Source organism: Macaca mulatta, chromosome 10, assembly GCF_049350105.2.
Source record: "Macaca mulatta isolate MMU2019108-1 chromosome 10, T2T-MMU8v2.0, whole genome shotgun sequence".
Lineage (NCBI taxonomy): Eukaryota > Metazoa > Chordata > Mammalia > Primates > Cercopithecidae > Macaca > Macaca mulatta.
Window position 1 is genome coordinate 20,299,832 of NC_133415.1, and position 15,291 is coordinate 20,315,122.

The window sequence follows — 15,291 nt, forward strand, 5'->3', positions numbered from 1 at the left end:
AAAAAAAGAAAAAAGTTGTCTACACATCACTGCCCTCATTTCCTCACTTCCCACTTTCTGCATAATGCACTGCAATCTGGCTTCCACCCCCACCATTTCTCTGAAACTGTCGCACCGAGGTCAACAGCAACAGTAACTGCTTATTGCTAAATTCAATGGACCCGCTTCAGTCATTCTTTCAGCAAATATTTATTGCATGCCAACTATGCATCTGACACTGTTTTGGGGAAAGAGGAGCAAACAAGAGGGAGATTTAACACAAAGCAAATATTAAACAATAATATAATTATTTATTGAGGGCCGGGCACAGTAGCTCATGCCCGTAATCCTAGCACTTTGGGAGGCCGAGGCAGGTGGATCACAAGGTCAGGAGTTCGAGACCAGCCTGGCCAATATGGTGAAACCCTGTCTCTACTACAAATACAAAAATTAGCCAGGCATGGTGGTGGCCGCCTGTAGTCCCAGCTACTCGGAAGGCTGAGGCAAGATAATTGCTTGAACCCGGGAGGCAGAGGTTGCAGTGAGCCAAGATCATGCCACTGCACTCAAGCCTGGGCGACAGAGCAAGATGCTGTCTCAAAAAAAATTAATAATTATTATTATTATTTATTTATAATTGGGGCAAGTGGTACAAAGATATCAAGTTCATAACTAGGAAAACAAGGGCAGGCAAAGTATTCCTTGAGGAAGTAATTTCCAAGCTGAGCTCTAAAGGATAAATACAAATTAACTAGGCAAAAAAGGGGGAAGGGACATGTGTGAATGGGGGACATGTGTGAATGCCCTGGAGCAGGAACAAAAACTTCTCACACATCATTAAAGTTGGCTATTGCTACCTCCAAAAGACTAGCAAACCATGTCTGGCCCCTGGTCTGCTACAATCCTTAAATAAACAATTACTGAAAGAGCAAATGGTCCTTACAATGTGGTCCCAAAGGACCCTTCTCTCTCACCATTCCTCACAAAAGAAGGCTCTAGTTACATGTTGACCTATTTTCTATTCCTGCCACCTTTATTCATGTACTTGCATCCTGACATTCACATCTCAAGTTATTCTTTATGTATAAGACAGCTTCTCTATCTTTTCCCTTAATCAAATTTCTTTTTTTTTTTTTTTTTTTGAGATGGAGTTTTGCTTTTGTTGCCCAGGCTGGAGTGCCATGGTGCGATCTCAGCTCATCACAACCTCCGCGTCCCGGCTTCAAGTGATTCTCCTGCGTCAGCCTCCTGAGTATAGCTGGGATTACAGGCATGCACCACCACACCCAGCTAATTTTGTATTTTTAGTAGAGATGGAGTTTCTCCATGTTGGTCAGGCTGGTCTCAAACTCCCAACCTCAGGTGGTCTGCCCGCCTCGGCCTCCCAAAGTGCTGGGATTATAGGCATGAGCCACCGCTCCCGGTCCCTGAATCAAATTTCTATCCTTTCTTTAAAGTTCCCTAAAATCAGGCATGTTTGTTTCATTTTGTCTTTACCTATTTTACATAATTTGTTATTTAATTACAGTTCATTGCATATGTTTCTGTCTCCTTCAGTCCCTCTATCTCCACTCTCCTCCCCCATACCCCATTCAGAGAACTAAGGTGCAGGAATTGTATCTTTATTATGTTCTTATCTCCAGGGCCTAACCTTGGGCCTGGTACAAAACAGACATTCCTTTGTGTGGTGAACCCAACTGAAAATTTGGATTCAACTGCCAGCTATAAAAGCAATTTCCAAAGATAAGCTCCAAAGGTCAGCACAGATGATTCCACTGGAATAACTGTCCTGGCTCCCAGATTACCTATGAGTAGTCTCATGTGGATAAACCTGGCCTCAGTTTGCCTACTATGCATTCACACTGCTTTTCTGTTAGAAAGTACCTGAGCAAAGATATTCACCCAAAGCACACAGCCTCCTAAGCCCAGACCCTCTTTAAGAGAACACTTTTGGACTCTTTAGCTCTCTTACAGTCTTAAAATTCATTGATCTAATTATCTTACCACCTTTATTCTAGGAAATGTAAAAGAAATGTAATACTGCAGTGCAAAGTCTTAGGGATTTCTGTGAAGCCTAGTGGAGGACCAATCCAAAGTCCAGTCAGCTTGGGAAGTTCTTCCTTAGAAAAATATCTCATTGTACCAGGCTGTTCATTCTCTCCCTCTAGTGTTTACCTCTCATATTTGCAGACTTATCAACAGTGGCTACTGATTATTAAGAGTTCAGAAAAGGAGTTTGATTAAGTAAATGTTCACAGCACCCTCAAACAATAAAGGACCTTATTAGGTGCTTAATAAACAGAAAACTGTTTTCAGTTATTACTGGAATTTGTTGCTTTTAGTAAGTGTAACTGTGCAACATAAGGTGAGCATTGCAACAAATGGCTCATTATAGAGGTTCTCACCTTTAAGACCTTTTCAGTCTTGGTATAAAATACATTCACTTTACATTCACTTTATGTATGCTTCTCTCTCTCAACTTAATTAGCAATGTGGCCCTCAAACAATCTGTGAATCCACTGGGGCAGGCACAAAAAAAAAAGAAGAAAAATAGAGTTGCCTAACCATCACAAAGCTATTGAAAGATGGCCCAGCAGGGACTCAAACCCATGCTCAGAGACTACCACGCCAGTCATATCTTTAATACCCTATGCAGCCTCAGACAAGTCGAAGCTTGCTCAAGAACACACAGCTATTCAGTGGAAGGGCTTGGCCTGGTATCCCCGCACAGAGCCAATGCAGTCCCCACAATGTTCACCTTAAACTTGGTCTAAAAGCTTGGTTTCTGCAAATGAGTCCTTTTTAGGCTTTAAAATGGTGAGAAATCCTCAAGTACTGAGAGCTCATGAGACTCTGATGCCTAGCTTAAATCAACATCCTATCCTTTCATTTAAAAAATCTTTGAAGCTTCTCATGTTCCACCAGACAATGAGAACCAGGAACAAAACTCAGCCAGTTCAGTGCAGCATAAAACAAGTATGGTAACCACTGGGCCCCTTGGGAACTGGCGGGTCAGGTGTATAAATCCCACTTGTTCTGGGACAAAGCAGAAAGCAGAAGGGCAGGGCAGCAGCTGCTGGGGAATAGCCAAGAGAAAAAGATCACATTTTAATGAAGTGACTATCAAAAGGACTAACAGTAATGATTAACATTCCTCTAGATACTCTCCCTGTAACCCAAAGGGTTTTCTTCCTCACGAGCTTACCAAATTTTACCAAAAGGAGTGTCTCAGGAAAAAAAAAAGATTAGATGATTTTTAAAAGAGCTTGCGAGCTTCTCTAAACCTTATTGTTCTTTTACAAAAGGAGGGATAAAGTGATTTCTTCCAGCTCTGAGAGACTGACACCAAACCAAGGGCCTCTCCTTTTTCAGGTTAAGGCACAGACACAGGTATCTCAGAAAGTTTCCTTCTTGCTGTTGTTCTCTTCTTCCCTTCTTTAGTTTATTTGGAAAAATTTGTGAGGGGTAATATATGTGTGTTTGAAACCTGGATCTGTCACTGTTTGCCTCGGTGTCCTTGGGCAAATTATTTGACCTCTCTGAGCTTGTCTCCTAATCTTTAAAAAGAGGGTAATACCACCTACTTTACAGGATTACCAAGTGGATTAATAGAAATAATGTAATAGATGTGAAAATATCTCCCATGGTGCCAGGCACTTAGTTGGACCGATTTGTGAGTAACTTCTCTTCCTTCCTGCATGTGTATCTAGGAAGTTGGCGGGGGAAAAGATTAAGCTGAATATAGAAAATTCTAAAATCTGAAGGGAAGGTTTTCAAAACAAACTCAGCAAATTTTTTTCTATGTGCCCATGTGCAAGGCACAGACTAGGACAGGAATTACTGGGGCCCTTGGTGAGTACTCATGGGGTGTGAAGGACATGGATATATACAGAAATAACATGTCAGAGAGGGACAAACCAGGTACTACAGGCAAGGCAAGCTCAGTACAGTAACAGAATACACTGCAGAGTGACAAATGAAACAGATGGTTCTTATGGCTTTCAGGCCACCCAGGCTGTAACTTCCAACCAGAAGTTCACTTAACTGTGAATGAGTAGGCATTTTCTTATCTACGGAGGGCCTATAAAAAAATCTTTATCAGAGAACTGGTTAACTAATTGATATATTCTCATATAGCAGTTCTCTCCCAGTTGTCAATGATAGGGGAAAAAAAATACTCTGTGCCAGGCAATGTCCTAAGCACTTTGCAAGTATGAACTAACTGAATACAAAGATCCCATGAGACCAGGACTAGTCTTGAAGAACTATTACTGTTCTCATTTTACGGAAGAGGAAACTGAAATACTCAGCTAGTAAGTGTTTGAGCTGGGATTAGACCATAGGTCTAGTCTCCAAAGCCTGTCATTTTTTTTGAAACGGAGTCTCGCTGTCACTCAGGCTGGAGTGCAGTGGTGCTCACTGCAACCTCCACCTCCCGGGTTCAAGCAATTCTCTGCCTCAGCCTCCCAAGTAGCTGGGATTACAGGTACCTGCCACCATGCCTGGCTGATTTTTGTATTTTTAGTAGATACTGGGTTTCACCATCTTGGCCAGACTGCTCTTGAACTCCTGACCTCGTGATCCATCCGCCTCAGCCTCCCAAAGTGTTGGGATTACAGGCATGAGCCACTACATCCAGATCAAAGCCTGTCTTTAACTACATTTTAGACTTTCTTTCCTGGACAAAACAAATTACAGGCAGAAAGACATGATAAAAAAGAATTCCAGGGTGAATGTTCAATGAACACTTTAATGAAACCAGGCATTGGTTTCATGTTCTAGTTAATATTCAATGTAAACTAATAGGTAAAATAGTCTAATTCTTTCTACTACATAAAGATAGATCAAGGATGAGAAAGAAGGTAGACTTGTAAGAGACTGCTACAGTTTTAGGTCCTCTCACTGAAATAAGATGTGTGACGGTGGGCCCTATTAGCCCCACTCAAAGTTACAGTAACAAGAAGCCAGCCCTGTGCTGGGAATCAGCTCAGCCTCCAGAAGATGCAGAAAATCCACCATGAATGTGGAAAACCTAATACAGCCCCTTGATCATGATAGATTTTTATTTAGTTTTGAAATCTTGCAGTCATTTTGGACCCTATCCTGGTCTATCACATATCCAGGCCCATCCAAGTCACCCTGGCCTGCCTATGTCAGGAGGCATCTTTTATTGGTTGGTGCCTTCTTCATTCCTGCCCTAGGACCTCGTCTCAGGGCCCACTGTACCCACCTCCAGATTGGTGGCCCTGTGCCCACATCATGACTGTTCCTTTCTCTAAACCTATGGTGTCTACTGTAGACTAGAAACTTCCAAAATCCTCAACCTGGCACTAAACCCTCTAGTCTGGTTGCACCCACCTTCTCAGCTGTACCTTCCATTTCCTATGAATCTTCCACCTCCCAATCCTTGCCTCTACCACATGTATTTGCCACCCTTTATGAAGACCTGAAACTTGCCTTCTTTTGTCTCCTACTCCCAAAGTTTCTTCCCTACTAAGATATCATCTTCCCCACCTTCTTTAAGTCTATTTAAGATTTCTAAAATCTTAAACCACTTCAAGAAGTATTCCCTAACCAAAACTGATGGCCACCCTGGATGCCCTGCTATTCTTTAAACATGCCAAATGCATTCCCTGACAACTCACTTCTCCTATCCCCTTATCCTACTTCACTTATCTTCAATGGATTTATCCCTGAATATGATGTTCATATATTTACTTGCTGTCTATCTCTTCCCACCAGAACATACACTACATGATGGAAGGGATTTGGTCTATCTTGTTCCTTGCTGTATCCCTAGGGGCCAAAAGTGTTTGGCACATAGCAGGAACTCAGTTGTGGAATAAATATATGAAGAGAATTCTCCCTCACCTTTGAAATTCTATGATGTTATCATATGCAGGCCTTATAACAGCTTGTCTTATCAATTTTTTTCTTTTTTTTTTAAGAGACGAGACCTTGCTATGTAGCCCAGGCTGGAGTGTGGTGGCTTTTCACAGGTACAATCCCACTACTGATCAGCATGGGACTTTTGTTTTTTGCCTTAATTACCTTAACCAGACAGTAAGTTTCTCAAAGGCACAAACTATATATAACTCATTTCCACAAATACTTATTAAGGTTTTACCATGTGCCAGACCCCATATGTCTTAAGCAGCCTGGAAAAATTGGAAAGAACACTGAAGAACTCCTACCTTGGTTCTGGCTCTACCACTAGTTGAGTGACCCTGGACAACTCCATTTTCTTCCCTGAGCCTCAGTTTCTTCATATGTAAAACAAGGAGACTACATTATCTCAAAACCTCTCCTGGCTCTAACACCTGTTAAAATTTATAAGAGGTAAAACTTGGTCCTGCCCAGTGCCACAGACATCACAGGCACTCAGTAAATATTTGATTTCTTTGTTGTTGATTCTCCGGTTACACAAGGAATCTGAGGTGTCTCAGAACATGGTTTGGATGGAGTAACAAGTGAAAGTTTAAGTCCCACTTCCTTCTCAGACTCCGTAGTCAATTTCATTCTGCTATTTGTGCTACAGAGAGGAGGAAGCACTAAACTTGAAGTTGGAAAATATGAACTCTGACTACCACCACTTATTTAGCTATGGAACCTTGCCATTTCTGGGCCTTAGTCTCCTCATCTATAAAAAAGCCACACTTGGCCGGGTGCAGTGGCTCACACCTGTAATCCTAGCACTTTGAGAGGCCGAGAGGGGCGGATCACAAGGTCAGGAGATCGAGACCATCCTGGCTAACACGGTGAAACCCTGTCTCTACTAAAAATACAGAAAACTAGCCGGGCGCGGTAGTGGGCGCCTGTAGTCCCAGCTACTCGGGAGGCTGAGGCAGGAGAATGGCGTGAACCCGGGAGGCGGAGCTTGCAGTGAGCCGAGATCGTGCTACTGCACTCCAGCCTGGGTGACAGAGCAAGACTCCGTCTCAAAAAAAAAAATAAATAAATAAATAAAAAGCCATACTTGGCTGGGCGCAGTGGCTCACGCCGGTAATCCTAGCACTTTGGGAGGCCAAGGTGGGTGGACTGCCTGAGCTCAGGAGTTTGAGACCAGCCTGGGCAACATGGTGAGAACCAGTCTCTACTAAAAATACAAAAAATTAGCTGGGCGAGGTAGCGCTTCCCTGTAGTCCCAGATACTCAGGAGGCTGAGGCAGAAGAATCACTTAAAGCCGGGAGGTGGAGGGTACAGTGAGTCTGGATCACGCCACTGTACTCCAGCATGGGCAACAACAGAGTGAGACTCTGCCTCCCCACCCCCCACAAAAAAAGCAAAAAACCATATTGACCTCCCAGCTCGAAGGCTCAAAGGCACTACATGCCTTCCTACCCTAGGGCCTTTTTATGCTGTTTCCTCTGCCTGGAATGTTCTGTGAGCTTTTTTTGCCAGACTAACTTTTACTTATCTCCAGGGGTCAGCATAAACTTGCAGTTTTAAGAAAAGTATTCCCTTCAAAAAAAAAAAAAAAGTAGAAGATGGGCATGGTGGTTTATGCCTGTAATCCCAGCACTTTGGGAGGCTGAGACAGGAGGATGGCTTGAAACTAGGAATTCAAGACCACCATGGGCAACATAGTGAGACCCTGTCTCTACCAAAACAGAAAAATAGAGAATACCCCTCACCCCTGGTGCACTCTTACAGCACTTATCTCAGTTGTTTACCTCAACTATTATGTATTGCAATTGTTAACATTTATTGCAATTGTTATAATTATTTATTGTCCATTTTTAGGATTATAAGCACCACAAAGCCAAGAACTATGTCACCATTGTACTCTTCAGCATTTAGCTAAGAAGAATCCAACAAATATTCTTTGAATGAAAGAATGCATAAATTAGTGCATCTAGAGGCTTTATGCCTCTAGACTACTGTACTGTGAAACCTTTCACAAATTTCTAAGAAACAGGGTTCAAGACAGGCAACCTATATTACACAGCTGTTAGAAAAAGTTACTGGAAATCGGCCGGGCACGGTGGCTCACACCTGTAATCCCAGCACTTTGGGAGGCGGAAGTGGGCAGATCACAAGGTCATCAGGAGTTCAAGACCGGCCTGGTCAATATGGTGAAACCCCATCTCTACTAAAAATACGAAAACAATTAGCCGGGCGTGGTGGCAGGCCCCTGTTGTCCCAGCTACTCGGGAGGCTGAGGTAGGAGAATCGCTTGAACCCGGAAGGCAGAGGTTGCAGTGAGCCGAGATCGTGCCACTGCACCCCAGCCTGGGCGACAGAGCAAGACTTCGACTCAAAAAAAAAAAAAAAAAAAAAGTTACTGGAGATCATTTGAGTTGAGGAATTTTGTAAGCTTAAAAAAAAATCTTTTTTAAGAGACAAGGCTTTGTTTTTAAAAGATGAGGTCTCGCTATATAGCCCAAGCCGGTCTCGAACTCCTGGACTCAAGCGATCCTCCTGCCCTGCCCTCCCAAAGTGCTGGGATTACAGGAAAATTTTTTTAGGCATTTCCACCCCCAGCCCTCTCCAGAAGTCTATTATCACCAATGAGGAGAAAATCCCATGCTCCCTTGGTGAGGAAGTGACCCACTGGTAGCCCAGTCCTTGTATTCAGGATGAAGGAAGTGACCGTCCACAGACGGAAAGCCAGGAAGCAGGGGGCAGATAGCCAGCCCCCCTCCACCTCAATGGCCTCTTGCCGCCTCTCCAAAGCTTCTGGACGCTGACCCTGGTGGACCCAGAGGCTGGGCCACCCACACAGGTGGCTGGGAAACATAGGAGACAGAAGGTTCCTGCTGCTGGGGGAACAGATGGGAAAGGCAGGAAGCTGCAGGGTGGTGTGTGAGGTGACGGGGAGGAGACGGCAGGAGCAGCTAACCCAACTCTGAAGTTACCCTTCACCTTTAAGATAACTCTTCCTTCCAGGAGGTGTTTGGCCGCATCCCTCTAGTCTTTAAGTCTAGAGAGGCCAAGGGAGCTTCCGCGGGAGGACTCAGAACCCCAGGCGGTCTACTTTCCTCACCTGTAGCAGAGATCTTTGAGCCCCAAAAAGAATGGTCCGATCTCTCCTTACCCTTAGTCCTATCCTAAACCTCAAGGGGCTCCATACTCCCCTATATTCTGCAAAGAGCTCCCAGCCCCGGGGAAATCCCAGGCACCAAGATGCCCGCGAGAAGCCTTGGGTCCTGGCAGGGAAGTCACATCCTCCTTCATTTCCCTCAGAAAACCCAGAACCCCGGGTAACTCTCCTAATTGTCCTGAACCCTAGAGAATCCTGTACTCCTCAAATTCCACAGAGCTTCCACTCTAAGTGAACCCCATGCTTTACAACTTCCTTAAAAAGGCTTTAATTTGGGAGTCTGCGGCCGCCAGGTTCCTCCAAAAAGCTGGATTCCTGGCAAAGCCAGAATCTCTTCCTCCCGGGGACTTCAACTCGCGGGAAGCCGCCCAACCCGTCTGCCCCTCCGAGCCCTCTGTCTCCAGGATGCCCTACCTCCCCATTCCCAGAGTCCCACCCTCCAAATGCCTGGGGAGCGCTGTGCCCACCCCGCCTCCCAGCTCTTCTGAGGAGCTGGAACCCACGAGGATCCAACCAGCCCGAAACACCCGAGACCGCCAGTTTCCCTCAGGCGCCATGGACCTGGGCTTCGGAGATAACAGCGGGACAGGGCGGAGCAGCCCTTCCTTACCCGCCAGCGCGGACATGGTCCCGGGAGCGCGGAAATGGGGAGGAGGAGGCGGGGGACACAGCAACTCCCCTCAGCTCTGTACAGCTCCCTTCTGCTCCTGCCGCCGCCGCCTCAGGCGCGGGAGGACCACAGCCCCAGGCGCGAACGGGATGCACTGCCTACGGCGCCCCGGGAGGACCAAACCACACCTGGCACCGGGGACTGCCCGCCGAGGCCCCGCCCCGCCGCTCTCAGGACCCGCCCCCAGGCTCTGGCTCTGGCTCTGTAGCGGCCCTGGCGCCCCCTAGTGCGAGCGGTGTACCCTCGAGGTGCTCCGGCTGGTAAGGTTGATTCTGCGTGGGCCAGAAGGCTCAACACGGATCTAGTCCGCACCCATCTAGTCGCCTTCATTTTACAGATAGGGAAAGTTAAGGATCAGAGGCCAAGTTCAACTACCTCGAAATGGCTTCGCTCATTAGGAGGAGAGCTGGGATGGGAGCCCAGGCCTACTGACTGCCAGTCCAGAGCTCTTTCCAGTAGTGTTTGAAATCAGGAATATTACAGTGGAGGAGCCAGGTCTATCCCACAAACAGCTTTGAGGATGGACTTTTCTTAGAAGCTTCTAGCTCAGAGAAACCACTTCTCTGCGCCACTATGAGTAAGCGGACAGTAAATAATCGCTAAGTCAAAGATGGCTGCAGGCGACCAACCAGCTTTCGAGGAGCAGATCCTCAGCCAGGCCAATTAGGTACAGAAATGAGCGCAGGACGCTGGAGCTTGTGCGCCCCATTGGAAGACGAGCACTCCTCTGCAGGAACATGGGCCTACCATTCCCAGGTCTTCCAACTTTTCAAAACATGCCAAAAATCCAGATGTTTAGGTGAAATTTGCCACTTTTAAAAATGTTGATAGCATCAAAAAGGTTTTAAAATGCCATGTAGACCAAATGAAACACACTTGGCCACTAGATTTGCCCTGTGGGCTGCCAGTTTAGAATCTTCTATGAGGAGGAGGGATCACAGGACTGAGTTAGGACAGCTGACTGGGTTATGGCAGCTGCTAGCTGGCTGAGTAGCTTTGAGAACCACTTCCGCTCATTAGGTTTGGAAGGAGATTGGGGTCCTCTGTGTGATTAAGGTATTAACACATCATCAGCCAGGTCAGCTGGTCCCTGATGACCCACCCTCCCATCGGATTCTCTCACCCTGGGTCTTTCACAATTGTCATTTCCTTAGATCAGATTTAGATCACGGGAAAAGTGTCCAAATGACCAGAAAGAGGATGGGGCCCAGGGAAATGGATTCTGTCCCCCGCGCCCCCCACCCCTAACCAAAGACAAAGTTCAACCCAACTGCCTCTGGTCCCAGCAGTTGGTTAAGTAAAGGCAAAGGCAAAGGCGAGCACAATTCTCTTTCTTCCTGCTCTAATTCAAACCGGATGCCAGATTTTTCTCCTCTGGGTGTGGCAGGTGGCTCACGATGTCCTGAGTGTGCACAAAGTGCTGGGGAGGCTCTGTTCCACTTCCGTTAATTCCTGGGAACTCTTTTCAGTACTCAGTTTTATAGTTTCTAAGGAAATCAGTATAGTAAACACAAGATTGTGTACTGAATTAAAGTGACAGGAATCCAGGGACTCTCCTGACAAGCTGCCTCATGGCTAGCAAACAGGGGACAGGGACTTTCCCCATCCTTCCTACAGAAAGATGTAACACTGTATTTTCCCAGGCAACAAAGCACTGGCATCCTGGGAACCAAAACCTCCTGGGTGTCTTCCCTCTCCCTCTGCTCCACACCAAGGCACCCAGGTCTATCTCTTCTCCCTCCTCATTCCCTCTCACATTCCACTTCCTCCTACCTCCAGCATCATGGTCTTCACCAGCAGGGAATTGGGGACTAGCCAAGTCCCCCAAGTTTCTCCTAGGGAAGTTCAGGCGACTCTGAGAAATGCAAGTTGAAAATGTAACGGAAGGGAATAGCTTTCTGTAGAAATGTTATAGCCAAGAGGTATATTGTTAATGTGGACCCAAAGAACATTCCGGAAATCACCTGTGAACTCAAGGGGGACTTCTGGAGGGTAGAGAAAGCCTGGGCAGGCCGGGCGCGGTGGCTCAAGCCTGTAATCCCAGCACTTTGGGAGGCCGAGACGGGCGGATCACGAGGTCAGGAGATCGAGACCATCCTGGCTAACCCGGTGAAACCCCGTCTCTACTAAAAAATACAAAAAACTAGCCAGGCGACGTGGCGGGCGCCTGTAGTCCCAGTTACTTGGGAGGCTGAGGCAGGAGAATGGCGTAAACCCGGGAGGCGGAGCTTGCAGTGAGCTGAGATCCGGCCACTGCACTCCAGCCCGGGCGACAGAGCGAGACTCCGTCTCAAAAAAAAAAAAGAGAAAGCCTGGGCAGGGAGTAGGCCAACTGAGTTTCAATAGCACCCAAGTTACCTGTCCACAGTTTGTTTCACTGGCCATGGCTTGATCAGTCCCTAGGGCCAGATCCTGCCAGCCGCCTCACAGTCAACTCTCTGAGCCTAGGATCCTGAAAACCTAGATCTTGAAAAACAACTCAAGGTTCTGCCCTCTTGAAGGTACTGGTCCACTGGTACCCAACCAGACTTGCCCAGTGTCACCTCCACTTGCTTCCAACTGAGCCAGTCTTGGCCCTCCCTGAATCATCCTACCCAAAATGGACTGGTTAATCTTCCAAAAGTATGTTTCTGGACCTGTCATCTCTCTGTTCAAAACTCTTCAACGGCACCCCATGGCCTACAAAATAAAAGCCAAACCAGCCCTCATGAGCTGACTACATCTCCCACTGTGGACTTGTCTCTCTCTATTCCCTTCACTCCAGGACTCTGCTTTTTCCTGACCGTATCCTGCCTTGCACCACTTGCCATTCCTACAACAACAAGATCTCCATGTTCTCTGTAATTTTGTGCCCGACTCTGCCCAGAGTGCAGTCTTGTTTCTCAACTCTAGATGATCAGTAGTGGCTTCTATAACATCACAAAGTAGGACTATGAGACATTAGGTGCCTCCAGATGAGACACACCAAGTATATACTATCACCCATGACATAGTCTTTTTTTTTTTTTTTTTTTTTTTTTTTGAGACAGAGTCTTGCTCTGTCGCCCAGGCTGGAGTGCAGTGGCCGGATCTCAGCTCACTGCAAGCTCCGCCTCCCGGGTTTAGGCCATTTTCCTGCCTCAGCCTCCCAAGTAGCTGGGACTACAGGCATCCGCCACCGCGCCCGGCTAGTTTTTTGTATTTTTTAGTAGAGACGGGGTTTCACTGTGTTAGCCAGGACGGTCTCGATCTCCTGACCTCGTGATCCGCCCGTCTCGGCCTCCCAAAGTGCTGGGATTACAGGCTTGAGCCACCGCACCCGGCCGACATAGTCTTACAAAACAAAAATAATAAGCTTGAATCTGGTCAAGCTTCTAGATCTAACAACCAACTTATAGGAAATACATGGGGAAGAGGAACTTAGTAACATTCCCATGACGCAAACAGCAAAACTGACACTGTGGGAAATGCAACAGGACAAATAACCTAGTTTCTTTAACAGATAAACTGCACAGTAGAAAAAATTTCATAGACAGGCCAGGCAAGGTGGTTTACGCCTGTAATTCCAGCATTTTGGGAGGCCAAGGTGGGTGGATCACGAGGTCAGGAGATCAAGACCATTCTGGCTAACACAGTGCAACCCCGTCTCTACTAAAAATGCAAAAAAAGTTAGCCAGGCGTGGTGGCAGGTGCCTGTAGTCTCAGCTACTTGGGAAGCTGAGGCAGGAGAATGGCGCAAACCCAGGAGACGGAGCTTGCAGTGAGCCGAGATCACGCCACTGCACTTCAGCCTGGGTGACAGAGCGAGACTCTGTCACACACACACACACACACAAACACAAAAAATTAGCTGGGCATGATGGCAGGCGCCTGTAGTCCCAGCTACTAGGGAGGCTGAGGCATAAGAATCGCTTGAACCTGGGAGACAGGGGCTGTAGTGAGCTGGGATCACACCACTGCACTCCAGTCTGGGCGGCAAGTGAAACTCTGTCTCAAAACAAAAAAAAAAAAAAAAAAAAAAGATTTCAGAGACAAATAATAGCAATGTATGAAAATGATTTGGATCTCAATTGAAACAACACAAGTTATGAGACAACTAGGGAAATCTGAACAATTGGATATATGATGATTTTAAGACATTTTTAAAAGGTATTTTGCTTTTTTTTTTTTTTGAGATGGAGTCTTGCTCTGTTGCTCAGACTGGAGTGCACTGGTGCAATCTTGGCTCACTGCAATCTCTGCCTCCCAGGTTCAAGCGATTCTCCTGCCTCCGTCTCTCCAGTAGCTGAGACTACAGGTGCATGCCACTATTCCTGGCTAATTTTTTGTATTTTAGTAGAGACAGGGTTTCACCATGTTGCCCAAGCTGGTCTCGAACTCCTGAGCTCAGGCAATTCGCCTGCCTCAGCCTCCCAAAGTGCTAGGATCACAGATGTGTGCCATCGCACCCAGCCTATTTTGCTTGTTTTTAAAATACTTGAGATGCATATTGAAATACTTAATAGATCACATATGACTGGGGTTTGTTTCAGAATAGTTCAGACAGTGGGAGAGGAACAGTGTGCAGGAGGTATAGATGCAACAAGACTGATCTGAGTTGATAGTTACTGGAGTTCGGTGATGGATACATGGAGGCTTTATTGTCCTGTTCTACTACTGTGTGTTTTTTTTCCCATCAAAAACAAAAACCTAAGGCTGGGCATGGTGGCTTACACCTGTAATTCCAACACTTTGGGAGGCTGAGGTGGGAGAACCTATTGAGACCAGGAGTTCAGGCTGCAGTGAGCTGTGATCACACCACTGCACTCTGCCAGGGCACCCGAGTAAGACCTTGTTTCTAAAAGGGTCTGTTGCCCTGGCTGGAATGCACTAGCATGATCACAACTCACTGCAGCCTTGATCTCCCAGGCTCAGGTAATCCTCTCGCCTCAGCCTCCCTCCCGGATAGCTGGGACCACAGGCATGCACCACTGTGCCTGGCTAATATTTTTTATTTTTGTAGAGACGGAGTCTCCCTGTGTTGCCCAAGCTGGTCTCAAACTCTTGGCCTCAAGCGATCCTCCCACCTCAGCCTCACAAAGTGCTGGGGTTTGTAGGTGTGAGCCACCACACCTGGCCTAAACATCTTTCAAAAAAGAAAAAAAAAAAAACCCTCATTTTTTCTCATTGGGCTTATGAGCTCCTGAAGTTCCCTTACCTTTGCATTCCCCACTGTATCTTGGTACTATTCAATTTGATAACTGTGAGATCAAAATCCAAGAGGAAGAAAAAAAGCTCTTTTCAGAGGAAGTACCTGTAGCTCTGGCATGTTGGGGAGCCTGAGGCTGGGCCAGACTTGTAACCTCAGCAACGTCATCCATCTCACACTACACCCTGCTACTAAGGAACCTTAGGGAGGGACACACCTTCTCGAGAGAGGACTTGGCTGACAGCCCACCTGCCCTGTTACTAAACAGATGGAGAGATGCTGACAGTGAGTAACCTATGATTGTCCTAAAGGCTCTGATAAGCAACAAGCTAAGCTCCACTGTGGCAGCTTGTCACTTATCAAGCTCAGGAATGCCACGTACTTGTCAGGACTGGGGCTGCCTGTCAGACAGGTTTTATCTTGGGCAAGTC

General features: G+C 46.6%; 1 protein-coding gene and 1 long non-coding RNA gene across 7 annotated transcripts in view; one reads left to right on the forward strand and one right to left on the reverse strand.

Moving 5' to 3' along the window:
* LIMK2 (LIM domain kinase 2) overlaps positions 1-9,789 on the reverse strand; it is a 68,044-nt gene extending 58,255 nt beyond the window's left edge. For all 6 annotated transcript variants that reach the window (XR_013399270.1, XR_013399271.1, XR_013399272.1 and 3 more), the window contains exon 1: positions 9,634-9,789. Coding sequence is in view for 2 of the 6 variants with exons in the window: in XM_015150057.3 (XP_015005543.2) it covers positions 9,634-9,649 (16 nt within the window). In the remaining 4 variants the exon portion in view is untranslated. The remainder of the gene's footprint in view (positions 1-9,633) is intronic.
* Positions 1,097-9,789, forward strand: LOC144331813 (uncharacterized). The gene is made up of 2 exons (XR_013399317.1): positions 1,097-1,297; positions 8,566-9,789. It is a non-coding gene; the product is annotated as an uncharacterized LOC144331813 (long non-coding RNA).
* Positions 9,790-15,291: the final 5,502 nt, after the last annotated feature.